A 21,063-nucleotide genomic window follows, 5' to 3' on the forward strand; every position below is an offset into this window, starting at 1 on the left:
CACAGACCTTGATTTCACCTCTCAAGCTTCTCTGAAGTCTGCCCACTTCATTGCAGTTGAACAACTTACCTCATTCTCACTCATCTCCTGACTAGATCCTAGCAACTGGTGAGTGTGTATGTGTGTGTGTGTGTGTGTGTGTGTGTGTGTGTGTGTGTGTGCCCGCGCATGCGCTCCCATACAGAAGCTAATGTTTCCTGTCTAATTCGTCAAACCTCACAGTTCTCTGAGGCCGCTGGAGAGACACTGCATCACTACCCTCAAATTCAAGACAGAAGCATCCAGCCCAGAGGTGTACAAGGTGACCAAGGGTGTACAGCCATTTCAAGGACCTACTTACTTTAGGAGACATACTTAAAAGATTGGGAAAGAAAAGCTAAAGTAGCTAGTCTAGACTGTAATGCCAGGAGGAGCTCATTCTGGTGTAACTTGCAGTGTAGACCCTGCAGGATGCCAAACGAGTTGCTTCTTAGTTTACTGAGAATGGGCATCTGCCCAGTGTGAACCGTGAGGGATCAAAGGCACGTTCCTGGTCCTGGAGGGGGTGGGGACTGACCTTGTTTTCCAGTGCTGGCCTAACAACCAACCATCAAGTTGATGGTTTAAAACAGTGCAAATATAACTTGTAATGGACATGGAGACCAGAAGTCCTAACTGGGTCTCGAGTTAGGTTTAAGACGTTGGCTGCCCTGTGCTTCTTTCTCAGCCCCAGGGCTATCCTCATTCCTTGGCTTGTGGCTCCTTGAAACAACTGCATCTCTCATTATGTTTATGTCCTTGTATCTCAGCCTCTGACACTCCCTCACTGTCACAAGGATTCTTGTGACCACGTTGTGCTTACCCGGGTAACTCATGATGGCCTCCGTTCTCAATGTGTCAACTTAATTATCTCTGCAGCTTCTCTTTCGCTGTTACAAGAAACAAATTCTCAAGGGCCAGCTAGGTATCAGGATGGGCACATCTTGGGGGAGGCTATCATAGTGCCCACCACACGGAAAGCCTGTGTCCTCGTGGGAGCTGTCTGGAAATAGATCTTGCCCTGCGGCCTCAGAGATTTCTTTTACCTTTGTATCTTTCACATCTGGACCCTATGTGTATGTAGATCTGTGTGTGCATGTGCAGGGGTATAAGTCTGCCAGGATATGTGCACGAACACATATATGTGGAGGCCAGAGGATAAACTCTAGTATTGGTCTTCAGGGACCACCCATCTTTGAGACAGGGTCTCTCACTGGTTTGGAGCTTGTCAAAGAGGTTTGGCTGCCTGGCCAGAGAGCTCTAGGGCTCAACCTGTCTCTTCCTCCCTTGTTCTGGCTACAGTACCTATCTTTTTAAAAACCACATGGATTCTAGGGATCAAATCTTTACCCTCTAAGTTGTCACCCCAGTCCCCATATGCAAATCTTTGCTGGGTGAATAAAAATAAGTCACAAAAATACACCAGATAACAGGGTTATCTGTCTTGGCAATATAAAGAGACACTGATACAGTTACCATTTGAGGAGACTTATTTTTCTTGTTGGTTTTTTAAGACAGAGTTTCTCCTAGCTGTCCTGGAACTCACTCTACAGACCAGGCTGGCCCCAAACTCGGAGATTTGACTGCCTCTGCCTCCCAAGTGCTGGGATTAAAGGTGTACTCCATTTTAGTTTTAGTTCATTTTAGTTTTTTTTAAAGACTTATTTATTTGTTTTATGTACATGAATACACTGTCGCTGTCTTCAGACACACCAGAAGAAGGCATTAGATCCCATTACAGATGGTCGTGAGCCACCATGTGGTTGGCGGGAATCAAACTCAGGACCTCTGGAAGAGCAGTCAGTGCTCTTAACCACTGAGCCATCTCTCCAGCCTCTCATTTTAGTTTTAAATCTTAATGGTTATTATGGGACTCAGTGGTAGAAGTGAGGTTTATGTTAAGCCACTCTGAATTCTGAAGAGATCTGGGTGTTCTGGTCAGTCTTCTCTTGACTATCAGAGTATGAAACAGAAAGATGAAGAATTTACTTTTCCATTAAAGATGGTGCGGGGGAGGAGTGAGTTCCCAACTTTGCAACTGGCTCAAGCTACCATGGTGACTGTCTACTGTCCCCCATGCCAAACTTGCAAGTCAGGTCCCTTTTTAGAGGTGGGTAATGCTTCCAGTTTGCTCAGGATTTAGCTTAAGATTCCCAGGCCTTCCAGTGGGCAGGAGGGTGAACCTATTGCTCTAGGGATGGGCTCCATGAGAAAGTGCCCCTTTGTCAAAAAATAATATTATTAAAAACATTGTGAGGAAATTGTCAGTGGCCAGTTTCTGGCCCAGTTAATCACTAGACATCCCAGACTTTCCCTTCCTGGGGCTGTTCTCATGCAAAGCCTTGTGAGGCTCGTTGCAAGGCAGATTTATGAAACGTGGCCCAGCCGCTTACATTCCGTGCGGTACAATTTACACATTCTTGTGGGAGTCAGGGTGGGGAACGGCACGCACGCTAATAGCTCGCACGTAAACCTTTTCCCCAGCTCACTTTAGTGACACATTCCAATATACTTTATATATATATACATATATATAAATATATATACATATGTATATGAATGACATTTCAAGGCTATGAATGAATGCTTCCTAATTTCCATCTTTAGAGGACTACCGGTCTCAAAAGGGTAGCAAGAGGTTTCTTTGTCTATACCAGCTTCCTGGCCATAACTCTATTTGAGCCATTTCAGCAGATCTCTGAGAAGACAAAAGAACATTTTCCTATAAGTCTCACAATCTCCTTTTTCTTAAATCTCTGAGGTTTTGTGGTTGTATTGGCCCAAGCATCCATATTTTCTATAATTGTTTTTAAAGTCCTAAAATAAGGGCCTGTCAGGGTGCTCAGAGGAAAGTGTGCTCCCCGGAAAGAGTTCAAGCCCTGGAACCTTTTTGTCCTTTATGGACAAAGTTCTCTGGCCTCACAGACCCACAACAGCATGTGTGTACCCAGGTACAGACACGGACACAATAAAATAAATGTTTAAGGCTGGAGAGATGGCTCAGTGGATGAGAGAGAGCACTGGCTGCTCTTCCAGAAAACCTGGGTTCAATTCTCAGCACCTACATGGCAGATCTCCCCTGTCTGATACTCCTGCTGCAGGGGTCTGACACCCTCACACAGAGATACAGGCAAAACACCAAGTGCACATAGAGATAAATAAAAATAAAATAAATGTTAAAAAATTAAAAAGAGAAACAATATTTAACAAAACTGTTGAATTCAAAAGACCACCATGAAGCTGGTCCACCACCTTACGGGACCCAGGTCCCACAAAGCACAGGGTGTTGGCTCCTTGGCAGAAGGCAGAGGTCCTAAGTCTTTGCCTTAATTTTTTTTCTGACCTGAATGGTCTGTCAGAATCTGTCTTTGTTCCATTTGTCAAAACACCATTGTTCTCTCCTCACTGCAGTGGTTTCATTTCCATTGTTTAAAGTATCAGAAGTCAAGGCAGTGGCAGAGAGTAGATGGGAGCCCAGCTTGTTGACTGCATTTGTGGCCCTGAGCCAGGCTCATCTCTGGTGTTTAGCGGACTGTGGAAATCATAGCCTGCCAACCAACTCTGGCTCTATTACAAGGTTACAGCTCACAAACGAGTCTCTGTCACCAGTTACTCTGTGCCAGGGCCACAGTGCACTGGATGGCGAGCCCCAGGAGAGGGCAACCTTTCCTCCCAGATCTGCTATCTTTATGGACAACAATAAGCTCACCAGGAAGAAAGCACACCGTTCTGAAGAAAGCACACCATTCTGCTACTAGAAGTATCTGACAGACCTGTTTCTGGGGTGTGTGTGTGTGTGTGTGTGTGTGTGTGTGTGTGTGTGTGTGTGTGTGTGTGTGTATGTCTTTGTTTTTAAGAGATTGTGGTTTCCCATTGTTGTGAAAACACACTCACTGTTCAAAGTTAACCTGGGACCTTGTTTTCACAGGGAGCCAGAATAGCCTGGGGGCATCTTAACTCCTGAGAAGAAATAAGATTTGAATGATCTTCAGCTGTGAATTGTTTTATATTTGTCTTTAGCATTATTTGCTCGCAAATTGAATTGTGCAATAGGGCTTAAGATGCCATACTTATATCGGGTGCGGTAGGACAGGCTTATAATCTGTACAGTTGGGATATGGAGGCGGGAACGTTTGAGTGTAATACCAGCCTGGGCTACAGAATAAAATCTTGTCATAAATGAACTGAAAGTAAACCAAACACAGAACAACAACAGTGGAAACCCGGACTCTTATGTTAGATTGAGTCAAATACTGTGTGTAATGAAAAGGAATTGCTTTAAAAATTGGTGATTCCTTTTTCTGATCCTATAAGTTGTCACTTAATTTTTGGTTGGGGTCATTCGTTCGATATGCGAATATCTTTGAAAGTAATCATGGGGCTTCAGTTGGGCCATTTGGGGGATTCCTGAAGACAGGGTCCTGCCAATTTTCTGAGAGAAAATCCTGGCTTTATTTGTGGACTTGATGCAAAGGATGGCTTTAGATTTCTGAAGCCCAACAGATGTGGAAACGCAAAGAACAATCAAGTCTTCAAAGCCAGAGTAAAAATAATTGCTGTTCTGAACAGTTAGACACCAGTGAAGAGAAGGCTAAAGTCATCTTGAGACAGGTAAGATCTAAGTCCATAGCCCCTTTCTTGATTTTTCTGGCCCTGGACACTAATCTGAATGGACCATATCAATGGGACCCAGAGTTCCATTTCCAAGAGTCTGGCCAATGGTAAGTCCTGGCTGGACATGCTCAGTACCATTACTGAGAGGGAAGAAGAGAAATCTGCCCACCGTGTTCCTTCAGGAGGTCACCCTTCCTTGCTGATGGACCTCTCCACTCTCCCCAGTGACTTCATTTGCTCTGTCTGGGTTCTGGAAATTTCTCTCTCCTTTTTCTCTCTTCTCTCAGCCACCAGATGGGAACAGGCTCCCTGGTGGCCAGAGCCTGGAAATGTAGCACCCCTGATAGTTTTCCTTAGTCTTACCTACATTTTAAGAATTAGACTGTGCATTTAATATCTCTCAGTGGCTCTACGTGAATTCATTTCTGTCTCCTGCAGGATCCTAACCCACATGGATGACTGACTGGAGGACCAATGGGTTGCTTCACTTACTTCTTTAGCATGGCACAGTGGTTAGAATTACTTTAGGTTCACATCCTCCTGGGCTCTGCCACATCCCAGTTACAGATCCCAGTTTTCACAGATGACCAACTTTCTGTGTCTCATATGTTTAAAAAAGAGAGAGAGAGAGATTTAGTTGAGTGACCGAATGACTGATTGTCATGTACTCTACCACGGAGTCACATCTCTAGCTCAAACACAGGGTTTGTTTTTTACGACTTAATTTCTTTCTCATGTGTATGTGTGCCAGCATGCGTGTGGGTACATGCATGTGGGGTGTGTGTGCCTATGTATGCATGTGCATGAGGAGGCCAGAGGCTGACATCAGGCTTCCCCAGTTGCTCTCCACCTTGCTCACTGAGGCAGAACCTCTTAGTTGAACAAGTCACCAGCACAGCTTCTCTGTCTTGCCAGCTTGCTATAAGTATCTCCTGTCTCTGCCTTCCAAGTACTGGAATTACAAGTGGACCCCACCTGCTATCCAGCATTTACATGGATTCTGGAAATACAAACTCTAGTTTTCACGATTGCGTGGCAAGCACTTTAATCATGGAGCCATTTTCCCAGCCTTGTTTCTATGACATTTTACTTGGCACGTCTTTGAGGACCACACGATATAATCTTAGAAAGCACGTCGTACAGCGGCTGTCACTTAGCAAGTGCTCTATAAAAAGTAGTTATTGCTGTGTCCTATGATTACCTCTGTGCTGTGGTCAGCCTGCTCTGTGAAGGAGCCAAGTGACCAGAATAAAACATTATTTATACTTCTTAAAGCCTCAGAAGGGAGCTTCAATGAGGGGAAGCTTTATTGATGCCTCTGCAATATGCCTTCGGGGTGAGAATGGTGTTCACACTTCCGGTGGCCTCTGACAGCTGGCTTTGTGTTTTACCCACAGACCTCAAAAGGAACAGAACCAAGACACACTTTTAGAGGCTGGGTGATTCCCAAGTTATCAGACTACTCTCTGTTTGGAAAGAGAAAGATATAGGGTTGGGAAAACAAAACAAAACCACCATGGGATTCCTAAAGGATCAGATTCCTTTTGTGATTCCCACATGGTGGCTTGGTTTGTTCTTCATTGTAATTAGCAACACGGTAACAAAACATTACTTCAAGGATGCAGAACGGGGATGCCAGGATTTAACACAAATAGGAAGCGAGGAGCCCGACCAGTGCAAACTGTATGGAGGAAACATTCTGTGACCGGGCTTCCACTCTGGGCTGCTAGTCTGGCCACTCGTGATCTGGCTGGCTCACAGTTGTGTAAACGATGCCAGAGGCAGATGCTGGTGCACATCCCTTAGTCACCCCCTCTTCCTTTCCTTTCTGAATTCTGAATATTCTATTCAACTCAACAACTGCCGCTTTGCCTACACCATGGGGAGCGCAGTGGCTGTCCCAGTCCTTGTCAAGGACATAGGTATAATGACCTCTTCCTAAAATGGCAGCTTCCGAGAAGCGAGGAGAATGGTGGACAGCCTCCAGTGTGCAGTAGGTGATGGCCAGTAAGAGCGAAGGTTATATGAGAGGAGAAGGGGAGCCGGAAGGAGGACAGAGGAAGAGGAAAATCGCATTCTACTTCTCTGAAGCAGCCGCCCCACAGAGAGCCAGTTGAGACACGTAGGAGTGAGTTTATACACACTTTAAAACCCGAACACTCTCTTAAAGAGGATCACTCTTTCCCAGTAGGGCCGTTCCTGTTTATGAACTTCAGCTTAGAAACGCGTCTTGATTGTGGTAATATTTTAATTTGACATCAAACATTATCAGATTTTTTTTTTCTTTTCTAACTTCATCCACAGCTTTGGCCACTCTTGCCCAGTAATTCTGAGGTCACTCAAATACTTTTATTCCAAGGACCTTCCAAAGGCAGCCAAGGCAGTGGTTTTGAAAACTGCCCTTGTTTGTCGACAAAAGTACATTAAAACAACCAAGGGGCTGACTTCTGTCCAGGACGATTCTTTTTAATGTCTTACTGGACACGTTTAAAATGCTTTTTGGTCCTTTGGGAGCCCAGATGAGAGAAGTTGCTTTTTTGCCCTTGTATTTGGCTTTAAGTCTTGGGATGCGATCTTTGGTAAATGTCTGTGATGCTTGCACATTGTGTAATACTCCCTGCAAAAGCTGTTGAAATTTCATCAGTATCAAACAGGCAACAAAGACGCGGGGTGGAGATGATGAGCTGTTTCCTTGGGGTTTTCTGGTTATCTTCCTTTGACTACGCTACTCAGTGAAGCTATAAGAGCGTGACCTTTCGGGTTTGCCCAGCCTCTCATTCCCCTTCTTCTCCAAACCAGAACAACTTCTGCTTCAGGCATCAGTGACTAGACATGCTAAGTATCCCAGTGAAGTGCCACGATGCTTTTCTAGTTCTGACAACATTATGATTAGCTAATTATTCACACACCAGAGACCCTGTCTGTGAAACGTGAGTGGCTGTTAGTCTCCCTGAACAACACAGGGCAGAACTAAAAAGAGTCCCTGGATCTGGTATAAGTAAAGATTTTTCATAATGCTTCTTTTTTAAAACTATTATTATTATTATTATTATTATTGTTATTATCATTATTATTGTTGAATGTATTTTTGGAGGTCAGAGGTCAACTTTGCAGAATTAATTCTCTCTTCCACCATGAAACACAGGTTGTCAGGTTTGTCCATCACTTGCCTTGATCTAGTTCTGAGCCAGCTCACTGGTCCCCAAGGACACTTCTTATAGAATTTGCCACAGTTATGACCAGTCCTACAGCAAAACCAGACTCTAAAGGCCAGTATTATATGCTCCCAGATTGGGTGCTGGGCTTTTGAAAGTTACTTGGCAAGGGAAAGTGAATGTTCTCTGTAACACAAAGTGGGTTCTCCCTTTACACAAGCCAGGTTTGGGCAACCCATACAATCTCCTTCCTGAGATTGGGGAGAAAAAGAAAGGTGAGACTGGGTGTTCTCAAAAGTCTTTTGAATTTTGTCACTTGCTGCAAACAAGACTCAAGTTAGTGAAAACATGGTTTCTATATCCCGTTCAACTGGGCGATACTCTTCTTAAGAAGGTGCCAGGCTGAGTTGGGAAAAGGTGAGTGGGAACTTAGCCATACCGGGACTCCTCCTAACCACAGAAATACTAAGACATGGTGGTGTTTCCTTTAATACAATGAAACCCAGCTACCTCCAGGATTGCTCTTTCAAAAAAAGGTCAGTGGCTGTAATTCAGACGAGCCCTCCCCGTTCTGTGGGACTGCATGCACATACCCTCCCGCTGTGCCAGGTGCCTAGTGCTCTCTCTTTTGAAACCTAATTTCAGAGCACGGAGCTGAGCAAGGCGGGATGGGCTTCCCGCTCAGATTTATCTGTGATGGACACAGGACTGCATTCAGAAATGAAAGTTATCTTTAAGGAAACAGAGCGAGCTTGAACAGATGTCCCTGCTTCTCCGATAATAATAACGACACAATGTGTTTATTTGGAAGAGGATTCAATTATTCATTCTGACTCCAAGGTCCCTGTGCAGAATCCTGGATTCCGGTCCCGTGGATTTATCACACCCACTGGAGGATTCTTGCTTTCCAAACCTCTTCCATTAGAGTGGGTTTACCCTTCCCAAATGATAACATCTTTCTTCCCTGGACTGAATTGCCTTCAACTTCTTTCAAGACACGGTCTGTGAAAACAGTGCGTGAGAACACGGGACAGTGGGAAATGCTGGTGGGAAGGCCACAGTAAACATGTCAGGTGTACGAACTAGCTGATGATATTTATTTGGTTCTCAAGAAGGACGAATCGGGGTTTGACAAATTACGATCCTTTTTCAACATCTCGGATTTCTCTAGTAATGCATATACGCTGGCAGACCTCAGTGGACCTTGCTAATTTATTTGTAGATCATCAAAGAAACACATAAAACAAGTCTCTAGGCAAGTGAACTTCCTGGGAAGCTGTATTGGGTAACAGCAGGATTTTCCTGCATCGTGAGTAAACAGTCGACACGGTGACGAAGGCTTTTGTCTTACTCCTGGCTGAACTTTGAGGGGGCGAGATGTCTAATACCAAGGGACACAGCTCTGTAGTCTTTCCTCAGAGTGTCTCGTGATTCCAGAGAGGGACATTCTGCAACCTGACACAGAGAACCAGCTCGGAATATTTCTTAACAGAGATTCTTACAGTGTCATTGAATTACAGCGGGGGTTCAGGATTTTCTGTGCCTTGAGAGGTTGTATTTTAAAGTGGGCACACGTTTTTTAAAGTTAAAATGGAGTCACGGTGAATCCTCATTATTTAAGTGGTGAGAAAGGACATGGGGGAGAGGAAGCAAAATATATTTCCATGGATACACCACAAGCCAGTACTCCAGAGATGATCTTTGTGGACATAAAAGTTTATGCTGTCTTTGATTTGTGAGATTTCAAGACACGCTAGCAGTACTTAGGGATCTTGGAGCATCTGCCCTGAGTTTACATGTCTTCTGACTGCCTAATTCTTCCACAAAGAGTTTCTTTTCCTAGTTAAACTCGTGTCTCCGCAGTTCCCTTTGTGGACTGAACCGACCATGGGCCTTGCCTCTGTCACACCTTAATTCTTCCACAAACCTTTCTTTAGCCTAAGGAAAGGCATCTCCAGGCTCCACTGAGAAGGAGCTGGGGTGGAGAGACACGGCCTGAGGGTCCGTCTTTCATACCCCTTCTGATTTTACACAGCCCATCCCCCAGTAGAAAGGAAGTCTCCATGTCTTTTACTGATGGTACTCTAAGGCAGATTTTCAAACTCAGCCTTGCTTTGTGTTAGGCTAGACAGTTTCTTGTTCTCGGTGGCTGCCTTGTGCTCTGCACTGGGGTGCGTGATAGCATCCGTGGCCTCGGCCTACTGGACGGTGGCAACAGAAGTCTCTAGCAGGTGGTTCTTAACCTGTGGGTAGCAACCCCTTTGACAAACCTGTATCTCCAAAAGCATTTACACTGTGATTCATAGCAGTAGCAAAATTACAGTTAAGAAGTAGCAACAGAAATAATTATAGGTGGGGGTCACCACAACATGAGGAACTATACTAAAGTGTGACAGCATTAGGAAGGTTGGGAACCACTGGACTCAGCACGTAACATGTCCCCTGGGGAGCGAGTGGTCAGTTAAGAAACCTTGCCTGTACAGCTCCTCACTTCTTCCTTCAGTCCTTTTGAACCGGGATAAGGCGTTTAGCAACATGTGGGTTCACGTTCAGTTATTTGGTGATTAAGAACAAAGGAAGCGTTTTCAGACTGCATGTAGGACATTTCTAAAAAGGAACTAATTGGGATTGCTTGATTCAGACTGAGTCGAAGGAAGAGCCTACCAAGCAAATTGTCCAGCATCTTTAAATCACTCTTTCTTGTTCAAGCAAGTCCAGTGTGATACATTTTTCCAGAGTTTTAGTGACAGAAAAGTTTATCTCTTGCAAAAACAAAACAAAACAACAACAACCAAACAACAACAACCAAACAACAACAACAACAACACAACCAACCAAACCAAACCAAACCAAACCAGACCAAACTGAACCAAACCAAATCCCCAAACCCAACTCCTTTATGCTTGGCTGTCAGAAGGCTCAAGCGCAGATATTTATTTTCATCCTTTGATTTTAATTTCTTAACATGAGACAATCTTTTTATCTTACTAAACTGTGGCCTTTCACCCTTGCTAATAGCTTGCTTAAGACTTCCTTTCTTGTAAAGTAAAAAAAAAAAATTTTTTTTTTTTTTTGCTTTTGAAACAGAGTCTCACAATGTATATAGCCCTTGGTTGGTCTGGAACTCACTATGTGACCCAAGCTGGACTTGAACTCATAAAGATCTACCCGCTCTGCCTCCCAAGTGCTAAGATTAAAGGCCTGCTCTACCATGCCAGGCATAAAACAAAAATCTTAAATAAACAGCATATTCTTATTTACTTGCTACCCCAAGCAGGGTACTTTAGAAATACAGGGCAAGGCATTTATAATTAACTAGGATTAGCAGCTCAGACTGACACAGTCCGGCCCCAAATGAATGATCCTCCATGTATAGAGTAAACACCACAGATAATGACTATTCCGTTCCTGGGTGGGAGGTAACTAAAGACAAATATGCACCCGACACAGAGAACCGTGGCTAAGTTATGTGCTTCTTACTTATCTTGAATCGCACGTGTTGATTGGAGTGTAATATTTATTATCCCCTGGGACATTTTATAATTAGCCTCCATATCAGTAGAGGAAACAAACCATAGCACAATTTGGGTGTGATTTCTATAGTGATGGGTGCTGTCTCAGATCTGGAAGACTGATCGATCACATTAGGAGACCCACTGCACCATGATGTATGGGGTCCTGGGTACACGCACTACAGAGTAGTGTTAGATCTCCAGTGAGTCCGTCTTGTTTTTCCTGAGGGACTTCTTATAAACGTTTGTAATTCTCGAGCAGCGAGCTGATACTGTGCTTAAGCTTGCTTTCAGAACTATTAATAAATGTACATGGTAGTTCCAGGAAGAGGGTCAAGCTGCTTCTTCTCTGTTTGTTGAAAACACTTTCCTGCTTCTTTGGGGAAACGTGGGACTGGCAGAGTCCTTGAGAGATGCTGGGCCTTCTTCAGACATTGTAAATAGTACTTGTAATGGGGAAAGGGCGCAAAGTCAAAAGTCAGACACACAGTCAGTGCGGCGACACTACGGCACAGTGCTTTACACGTGAATGAATGAGATTGCAACATGGACTGAAAGCACACGGAAGGTGGAAATGCATTTCGGTGTGTTCATAGAATGTGTGCCTGTGTGCACAAAATGCACTGTTCCATGAATGCTGTAATTCAAGCTGTGGCAGGCCGACTTATTGTTTTGTCAAGGTTACTATCTGATTAGCCAAACTGAAAGTTTAATAACTGTCAGTAATTGAAGTCCTATTATATAGCAGGTACCTCACGAGCACTTGATAATATATATTTTAATGTACTGGTATTTTAGGATTACTGCCTGAATTTTTTCATTCACTCACTTGTTCCATTATTCAGTTAACATTTGTTGATCCTTTTTCCTTTGCCAAGCCTTGTATAAAACGTAGAAGTATAAAGGAATCATAATGCCTTTTATCATGGCTGTATCAATTTGTTCTCAGAACAAATCTATGGGGTAGCACTACCATCCACTCCAGTTCAGTTAGGAAAATGGTGATTCAGAGAAGACAGAAGTCACCCCAAATCAAGAAATAAGAGCATAGGAAATAAGCCTTAGCAGCCTGACCTGAAACACCAGCTCTTTCTGCTAATAGGTGTTGGCATCATAAAAGTCCATGGTGGGGAGGAGGGGACTCTAAGCTTCAGAAAGAAGATGGTGAGAGAAGAAGGTGTGCCAGGGACAGAGGCACCCGGAATGTTCTAGGTTCTAAAAGTTTATGTGTATACTCTCATTCACTCATTCACTTGTCCCACAAGGAAGGTACCCTGCTTAAGAAATGGAGCATGGGGTCCGGGAAGGTGACTCAATGGGTAAAGTGTTTACTTCAAAGGCATAAGGACCTGAGTTTTGGTCCCCCTCGCCCTCATGTAAAATAGCCAGTTTGCCATTCTAGCTAAATCCCTGAATGTCCCTCCCATTCAGGAGAGACGGTGCTTCAAAAAATAAAGTGGAAATTGATCAAAGAAGACACCAGTGTTGACCTCTTATGTCCACAAACATGCAGGTGAGCACACCATACACACACACAACACTTACGTGCACTTGCCCTCACACACAATACACACACACATTCATGATTATGCACACACACGTTCATGAGTGCACACACACACTCATAATTACATATACTCATACATGCATACACACACGCCTACACTCACACACACGCATAATTGCATGCACACACACACACACACACACACACACACACACACACACACACACAATGTAATATGCACCTTTCCTCTAAGTATCTTCTTTTCCTTATGTGCACGTGCAGCAGATGCTGGTTCTCTGCACTACCTAGCTAGCTCTTTGGTTTCTATATCATTCTTATGTCAGATAACAGTACTGGAAGATGAGAGGGTTTCCTTGTTTCCTCAAGGTCATGGTTTTATACCTGCCTCTGAATTCTTGTTATTAAGGACATACCACTCACACCTGATGTTTGGTTACATAGTCAGTGCAACCCCTACTTACAAGCCTATGTGAACTTCTAGTCTTAATAATTCTCCACTTGATTTTAAAATAAAATAACCTCTATTTCAGGCTGGAGAGATGACTCAGTGGTTAAGAGCACTGACTGCTCTTCCAGAGGTCCCGAGTTCAAATCCCAGCAACCACAAGGTGGCTCACAACCATCTGGAATGAGATCTGATGCCCTCTTCTGGTGTGTCTGAAGACAGCTACAGTGCACTTATATATAATAAATGAATAAATCTCTTAAAAATACCTCTATTTCCTGCTTTAGGACAAACTATTTCAGTTTCCTTTGAGATGCCAAGACTTTTGTTTAAGGTTAAACTCTTTTAACAAAGCTTTTACTTCCTGCCCTTTCTTCTACTCTAACTCATAATTCTAAGCTTAAAACTTGCCAGTTGGTAACAAACAAAGCAGGGCGAATTATAATATATCAGTAGGAAGAGTAGCCAGCCACTCTTTGGGCAGTGGCTTTTCACAACAGCGATAGGTAGTGGTCTCTCTCTCTCTCTCTCTCTCTCTCTCTCTCTCTCTCTCTCTCTCTCTCTCTCTCTGATTTTACCTTGGAGCTAGGACAACTAAGGTTTTTCACGTTTAAACGACTGTCGGAGTCACTGGGCTGGTAGCAGCGCTGATTTATCTCACTTTGCCTAAATTACTGTAACAAACTCTATCTATAAGGCTGTGAAGGCTGTGCAGAGACATTTCTAAACCTCGTCTTCCAAATGCTTCAAACCAGCTCTATTTATGCCCAGGGTAGAGCACCCTCAAATGCATTCAAACAGAGCAGAAGGTGACTAGAAACAAGGGCTCTACGCTATTCCCTCCCAAGCTCCTTCCATCAGATGTCCAGCCCTGTAGCACCCCTTTGTGTGTTTGTTTTGTTTCACAGGACTTAGATTGACTATGTGGAGGTATTTGATTTGTTTCATAGAGAACTGCCTGGGTGCTTCCTGGAATGGATGGTCCCCGAGGACACAGGAGGGCTATCTCCTGTCACCACTGAATTCTCAGTGCAACTACTTTGCCGGCAGGGGAGCCAGGTCACTGGACAGTCACGATGGGGTCCTTGAATGAGTAGCACTGGACAGATGAGCACATAAGCATCTTTGAGGGTGGAGAGGAGTGTCTTGATTTAAGAAAATCTTGAGGCTACTTGTTTCTAGAAGCTAAAGATACCATGATTTGCCAAGATTTATAGTCATGTTTATGAGCTGTTTGTTTTGTAAAAGACGATGTGATTGTATTTGTGTGTGTTGTGGGGTGCGTGTCACAGCTCCAGTGTGTGGAAGTTAGATAACTTCCCCAGCGATGGTTCCCTGTCCATTGCAGGCACAGAAGTCAGATGGTCAAGCCTGCCATTAAGCCCCTTTTCCAACTAAGCCCTCTCTCACTGGCTGAGAGTCTGATTTCTGTCTGGGTAACTTCTAGGAATTCTGTCACTAGCTTTTCCTGACTCCCCTGCCACTCTCCTCCTCCACCTCTGGGGAATGCATATGCCCCTGCTGACTAGCTGGGCACTGACAGAGACCCAGGTGGCTCCTCGCTAAAGCTCATCTGCGATCTGCAGGAAGCACTGGGGGCCTTTCTAACTAGATTTTTATGAAACTGGCTAGTCTTAGGAAAACATTGATTTTTTCCCCCTCTGAACCCCACTCCACCAAACATATCTTGTAGACATTTCTGCAATCCCCCTCCATGAATACTACTACTATTAATAATAATAATAATGATAATTATTATTCAATGCTGAAAACCAAAATGCAGACTGTACAGAATTTCTGTCCTTGACACAGACTGGAAGCACAAACAATGTTAGCCTTCTGCCCTGAAACCACCTTCATGTTCCTAATTCAACATTTGGATATTCTTACATTTTTACTTAGGGCGAGTGTGAGAAGAGATACTGTGCTTTATACGAACAGTTATACACCAGTCCCCTGGCAAGAGGCTGACTTCAGGCTTAATACGTCCAAATGATTTATAACTCGTTTTGTCTAGGCATTGATGCTAATAAATTTAACAGATTCCCCAGTTCTGCCTGGTCCTTCATTTCTTCTGGGAGTCGAGGTGAGAGGGAAAAAAGTAAAAGAGCATAAATACTAGAGGAAAGACGAGATTGCTCTGCTGAATCAGAACCCAATTACAAATACAATCTTTGATTAAAGTTAAACTGAAGAAAGGGCAGGAAAGGAGGGAGGGAGGGAGAAGGAGAGGGAGGGAGAGAGAGAGTCCTAGTCCATATATACTTCTGCAATTATACACTTATCAGAGGGGAAATCACAAAGCGATATTAAGATTTAGTTAGTTTTCTGAGAAATAATTTATTCATATTTAATTAAATCCAATGCTGACAGAAAAGTGACACTAAGTGTAGCCAGAAGTGAAGGGGTGAGATGAAACCCTGTCTACAAAGGATATTACCTTTTCTAGGTTAAAACACAAATACACTGAATTTTCTAAGATGAGAAGATTAAAATTTCTCTCTTTTACAGGTGTAGAATAAGTCGTGGTCGTCGTCGTCTTCTTCTTCTTCTTCTTCTTCTTCTTCTTCTTCTTCTTCTTCTTCTTCTTCTTCTTCTTCTTCTTCCTCCTCCTCCTCCCCCTCCCCCTCCCCCTCCCCCCCCTCCTCCTCCTCCTCCTCCTCCTCCTCCTCCTCCTTTTTTTCCACCCCCCCACCTTGTTTGCAAAGTTGAATCTGGGGTCAGGAGTTCTAATTGTAACCTCAGACTGGAATTCCAGATGGTGCGCTCTGGACTGGAAGCAACTCTCAGTTCATCAATTTCATGGGCTTCCATATCTGCTCTGGCCACGGCCTGGTCTCCATCCCCACTGTGGCATTAATGCAGAACAAATTGAGACATATCCTCTATATAATTAGTTCCAGAATTTAAAAAGATTTACGGGATAATAATAGAAGCAGCGCTGCTGAATCCTTTCATTGGGGGCTCTTGGGGAGCTGGGGAACCCGTGGTGTGGCGTCAAAACACTGTGGCTCCAGGCACCAGGATCTGGGGGAAAGGGCAAATTTTGCATCTCGCACCAGGCAGCGCTAGGTGGTTCTAGCCCCTTAACCAGCCCTGGGAGGAGAGTTTGAAGTCCAGATGGAAGGTTGGTTTTTTTAAAAAAAAGAGGAGGAAAGAAATAAAAAAAAAAAAGAATTAAATAAAGGATCCCGATGAAAGAAGCCTAGGAGCGAGCTGCATCACGAAAGTCCCTTCGATGTTTACATTTTTTTCTTTTAATTTGCAAAAACGAATCTGTGATTTTTTTTTTCCAACTGCGCCAGTCTGGAAACTGAGCCTCGTGCGCATTTTCCGCAGCCCTGGGCAGATTGCTTTCTTAGAAACGCTGGGAGAGAGGAACAGCGCTGGCGCTGGTGCGTTAGTCCGGCTCTTGAGGCTCGTGACGGCCGACCCTAAGGCAGCGGCTAACCCAGTGACTGGTGGCTTGGAGGTCGGGTCACTCTTCGCGCCAGCCCCTGGCTGTGGGCGCGGGCTGGCGGCTTCAGCCACTGACAAATCGGAAGGCTTAATCGTGTTTATTCAACTGTCAACAGCCTCGGGGTGACCCGCCAGAGCGCGGCCCTGGCGTGCGCTTTGGTCCCTGGGGCCACGGCTGTAGCCGCCAGGCTGTGCTCAGCCAGATGCAATTGACAGCCGCGGGATGAAAAGACCGGGTTGAGATCTTCGCTCCCCCTTCCGTCTAGATGCGATGATGTTTTCACCTGGAATGATTATGCGCCTTCTAAGACACGCACCGAAGTCACCTAGACTGCCAGTGTCTCTTTTCTTCCAAATTCTATCGGTACAAAGAAGCAGAGATGGTGGTTTAACCACCCCAGAACGAATTAGACGTCGAAAATTGTGGGGTTTGATCGAGCTGGGCAAAAATATTTCAAATCTGTCTTTGAACAATAATAGCATCGAAATCGAGTGGTTTTGTTGTAAACAGAACACTGCCTTCCTATGTGATTGATCTATAACCCCGAAGGTGGAACGCGACTGTCAGATTTTCTCCTTTGACCAACGATATGGAAACTGAGGCTCAAAAGCACTGCGAAATTCATCAGGGGTCATACAGCTACTGGTTGCCAAGTGAAGTGAGACCTCATTTTCAAGCTACCTTGCTTTTAACTACAGTGCTGTACCATTTGCTTTTCCTATCTCTGTTGGGTCTCAGTTTCTCCCGCTGGCTTGAGTTTAATCACCGGCTTTGCCTACGTACAGTTTGGAACGAGACCCTTTCGAGGCCCGAGGCTGTGCCAAGGAGGTGGAAAAAGGGAAGAGTGTAGAAAGCTCCTAGTTCGCTGTGACCTTTGTTTTTCTGGAACCCTGGCGGGCCTCAAATGAGGGAGGTTTAGGGTGGGCGTCAGGTGCGACACCCCCTGGCCAGGCTGTATGTATCTCTCATAAAGTAGAGTTCAGGGTACCCAAGTCAGTGTAGCTAGGCGTCTGCTGGGGTACCCAGAGGAGAATGATGGAATGCGGGAGGAGTGGGGTATCCTGTGACCCCAAGGCTTTATGTCCCAGAGCACTGGCTTACTGGCGCTTGGATTTCTAGACATGGGGTGGGCGAGGGGGAATCTCAGGAGCGTCTAGTTTGACCTGGGGTCCTCCAACTGCGCCGGCAGCTTCCCGAATTTTCCCCGCACTTAGTTCTCCAGCCTGATAGGAACTTCTTGCTACTTTTAAGCTCGGAGAAGCTGGAGGGAAAGGGGACCCGGAGTAGAAATGGGGGAATCCAACATATGCTTCCTGGGTTTCCTCAAAAATTCTGAGAAAAATAATGACAGAGGAGATCCAGTTCCAGAATGCCCCTTCCTCTCATGCTAGCCTACCTCACAAACCCACCCCCAGGCAAACCCAAAACCTTTGAATGTGGAGGCAAAGGTCTGTCCTTGTCCATTCTTGAAATACAACACTCCCAGGAGCTCAAATCAAACCTGGCCTCTCTACATATCACTTCCATTCACGTCTCTGTCCCAAAAATTTTGCAAGAGACTAAAAAAGAAACTATCTCCATTTTCCTTTGGTAACGAAACCCTGGCTCTTCATGAAGGGCTCCTCTTTCCCTAAGTTAAGGAAAACGATTTTGAGTAGAAATAAGAGGTCAGGAGGAGGGAAGAATGGACTGGGACGTGGGGCTTTCAGGGCTAGCTGGGTTTGAGACGTTGTGTCCCTAAGGGCCTTCTTCTCCAAGAAGTTCAATGGGCTCTATTACAGGTTTAGGAATAAAGAACAGGGGATTGCAGGCAAGGGTGTATGAAGAAGCTTGTCACAAGGGTCCTGTATTCTTTTTTCTTTTTTTAAGAAAGAAGGACAAGAAGAGAAGAAAAAGCTTCTAGTCCGTTACAAATCAGTCAAAATCCCAAAGCAGCACGAGCAGAGTCCAACGGATAATGTGCAGTGTTAACCTTCCTTAGGATATTATTTACCTACATAGATTGTGTAGCCCCAAGAGGAATGGGAAATTGCTCAAGACAAAACTTTCTGAGTCCTAATATGCCTTGCGTCCCAAATAAAATTCACGACGATTCTGGATTCACGAATCCGTGTGAGTTAAAACCGCTGTGCAGCAAGTGGAGAACGCACTAAGACCATTGAAACGCTAAGTTTCTTCGTGTTCAGCCAACATCCTTGGCTGTTGTTTCCCGCAGGTTTAATTGGGAAGCTTGGAGCCCGATTCCGAATCCGGGTGCAAGCCGCGGCTTCCCGGCCTGAGCGCCTGACAGTCCCAGGCTGCGCAGTCTCTGCTGCCTCCAAGAGTCCCCGAGTCTGCGCTGCGAAAGGCACTACTTGCCTACTGGTTCTTTTCTCCCTGGATTCCACTGCTTTAGGAAACCCAAACCAACACAAACCAATCCCCAAACACCTGTTCTAAGACGAGGGATTCTCAAACAGCTACAAGGTGGAGGGAGGAACTGGTTTTGAGAAGCCACTCTCTGGGAACTCCTTGGGCTAGCAGCGAGAACAAGCCTCTAGCCAAAGGCAATGGAGCATCTTCTCGGCGCACTTCTAGGTTAGCCTAACTGGTTTGCATCTCCTGATCAATCACCGCAGGTCCATTCTCATTCCCTCATCACTAGAGGAAGCCGTGCTTGGTGAAGCAGCTTTGCTTCTCCGTTCCCGTTTCTTCTCAACAAGGCGCCAAAGTTGGTTCTGGACATTTCTGCTAGGCGCCCCCCTCCCAGGGTACTCCCCAAAACAGCTGCAATTTTCCCAAGTTAACATAGGGTTTAAATATTCCTTGCCAAAAAAGGCCAGTAAGTGTTGTCTATACTGTAGGCAGCAACCACCCTCTGGGTTCCAACCATACCAAAGAACCAACCTCCAGATAACCCAAACGGTCCCGTTTGTCACAACTGACGTCAGACTTCATAATTACCGGTCCCGAACAATTTCACCTTGAATCTCAACCTATGAACCCGGAGGGACCAACCTCCGAAAGTGACCCCACGGTTAGGCTCTAGAGTTCGGAACATAGGGGGAGATAAGCCTCAAAGTTAGGCTATCTGCCTCAGAACCTAGGAGAGTTCTCTGGGCTCTCTGGTTCCCGCCCTCTTGGAGCCCACCTGCTCCTCCCTCCACCCCACCCTCTCTGATTAACAACCCGGACTCTTCTCTCACCGCCGTCCGACGCCGAGGGGACTCACTACTTACCTAGAGGGCCTTGCCTCAAGGCGCCTACACTCAAGGCTAGCAGGGGAAGCAGGGGGAGGCTTGCCATACAGGCCAGCTGAGAGCACGTGGCGGGCCAAAGAGGAGGGTGTCTCCGAGAAGAACGCTCCCTCGGGCCCGCCCCACACCCCAGAGGCGAGTAACCCGGACGAGCAGCGCGCTTTGCTGAGCTAAGGCTGCTGTGTGAATGGAGCGGCCGAGCATCCTGGCTCCTCCTCCTTCCCTGCTGCCTGCCCCTCTTATTTGAGCTTTGGGAAGCTGGGGGCAGCCAGGCAGCTGGGGTAAGGAGTTCAAGGCAGCGCCCACACCCGGGGCTCTCCCGCAACCCGACCGCCTGCCCGCTCCCCCTTTCCCTTTCCCGCCCTCCCTCCCACCTAGTCATTCACCCACCCACCCTGAGAGAGGACGGCAGCCCAGGAATCCGGGCCCGCCGCCTCCTCGCCGCGATCCTGGACTTCCTCCTGTCGCAGGAGCCGGCTTCCACGTGTGTCCCGGAGCCGGCGTCTCAGCACACGCTCCGCCGGGAGCCCGGGTGTGTTCAGCAGCCGGAGCAGCCTGGGGACCCAGGCCCGCGCAGCACCTGGGCCAAGTCTAGCGTCGAGAGTCCGCAGGATCGCAGGAGCGGAGAGCCGTCCGCATCCGAACCGCACCCCATGGGTTCCGACGTGCGGGACCTGAACGCGCTGCTGCCCGCCGTGTCCTCGCTGGGCGGTGGAGGCGGCTGTGGGCTCCCTGTGAGCGGCGCGGCGCAATGGGCGCCGGTGCTGGACTTCGCGCCTCCGGGCGCCTCGGCTTACGGGTCACTGGGCGGTCCCGCGCCTCCTCCCGCTCCGCCGCCACCTCCGCCGCCACCCCACTCCTTCATCAAACAGGAGCCCAGCTGGGGCGGCGCCGAGCCGCACGAGGAGCAGTGCCTGAGCGCCTTCACCTTGCACTTCTCCGGCCAGTTCACCGGTACAGCCGGGGCCTGTCGCTACGGACCCTTCGGTCCTCCCCCGCCCAGCCAGGCGTCATCCGGCCAGGCCAGGATGTTCCCCAATGCGCCCTACCTGCCCAGCTGCCTGGAGAGCCAGCCCTCCATCCGCAACCAAGGTA

At 46.3% G+C, this 21,063-nt stretch overlaps 1 protein-coding gene and 1 long non-coding RNA gene across 7 annotated transcripts in view; both read left to right on the forward strand.

Annotated features, from left to right (window-relative positions):
• Window positions 1-3,589: 3,589 nt before the first annotated feature.
• Window positions 3,590-13,538, forward strand: LOC134486416 (uncharacterized). 3 transcript variants are annotated; one of them, XR_010065282.1, is made up of 3 exons: window positions 3,590-3,802; window positions 3,947-12,812; window positions 13,358-13,538. It is a non-coding gene; the product is annotated as an uncharacterized LOC134486416 (long non-coding RNA). The 3 variants fall into 3 exon arrangements; XR_010065280.1 differs by having other exon boundaries at window positions 12,731-12,812; XR_010065281.1 differs by having other exon boundaries at window positions 3,590-12,812.
• A 4,780-nt stretch (window positions 13,539-18,318) lies between these two features.
• Window positions 18,319-21,063, forward strand: part of Wt1 (WT1 transcription factor) — a 48,734-nt gene continuing 45,989 nt past the window's right edge. Inside the window, exon 1 of one of the 4 annotated variants that reach the window (XM_006234622.5) lies at window positions 18,319-21,060. In XM_006234622.5, the coding sequence (XP_006234684.1) occupies window positions 20,622-21,060 (439 nt within the window). In that variant the 5' untranslated portion in view covers window positions 18,319-20,621. The remainder of the gene's footprint in view (window positions 21,061-21,063) is intronic. The other 3 variants (XM_006234620.3, XM_006234621.5, NM_031534.2) reach the window with 3 other exon arrangements.

Source organism: Rattus norvegicus, chromosome 3, assembly GCF_036323735.1.
Source record: "Rattus norvegicus strain BN/NHsdMcwi chromosome 3, GRCr8, whole genome shotgun sequence".
NCBI classification, from domain to species: domain Eukaryota; kingdom Metazoa; phylum Chordata; class Mammalia; order Rodentia; family Muridae; genus Rattus; species Rattus norvegicus.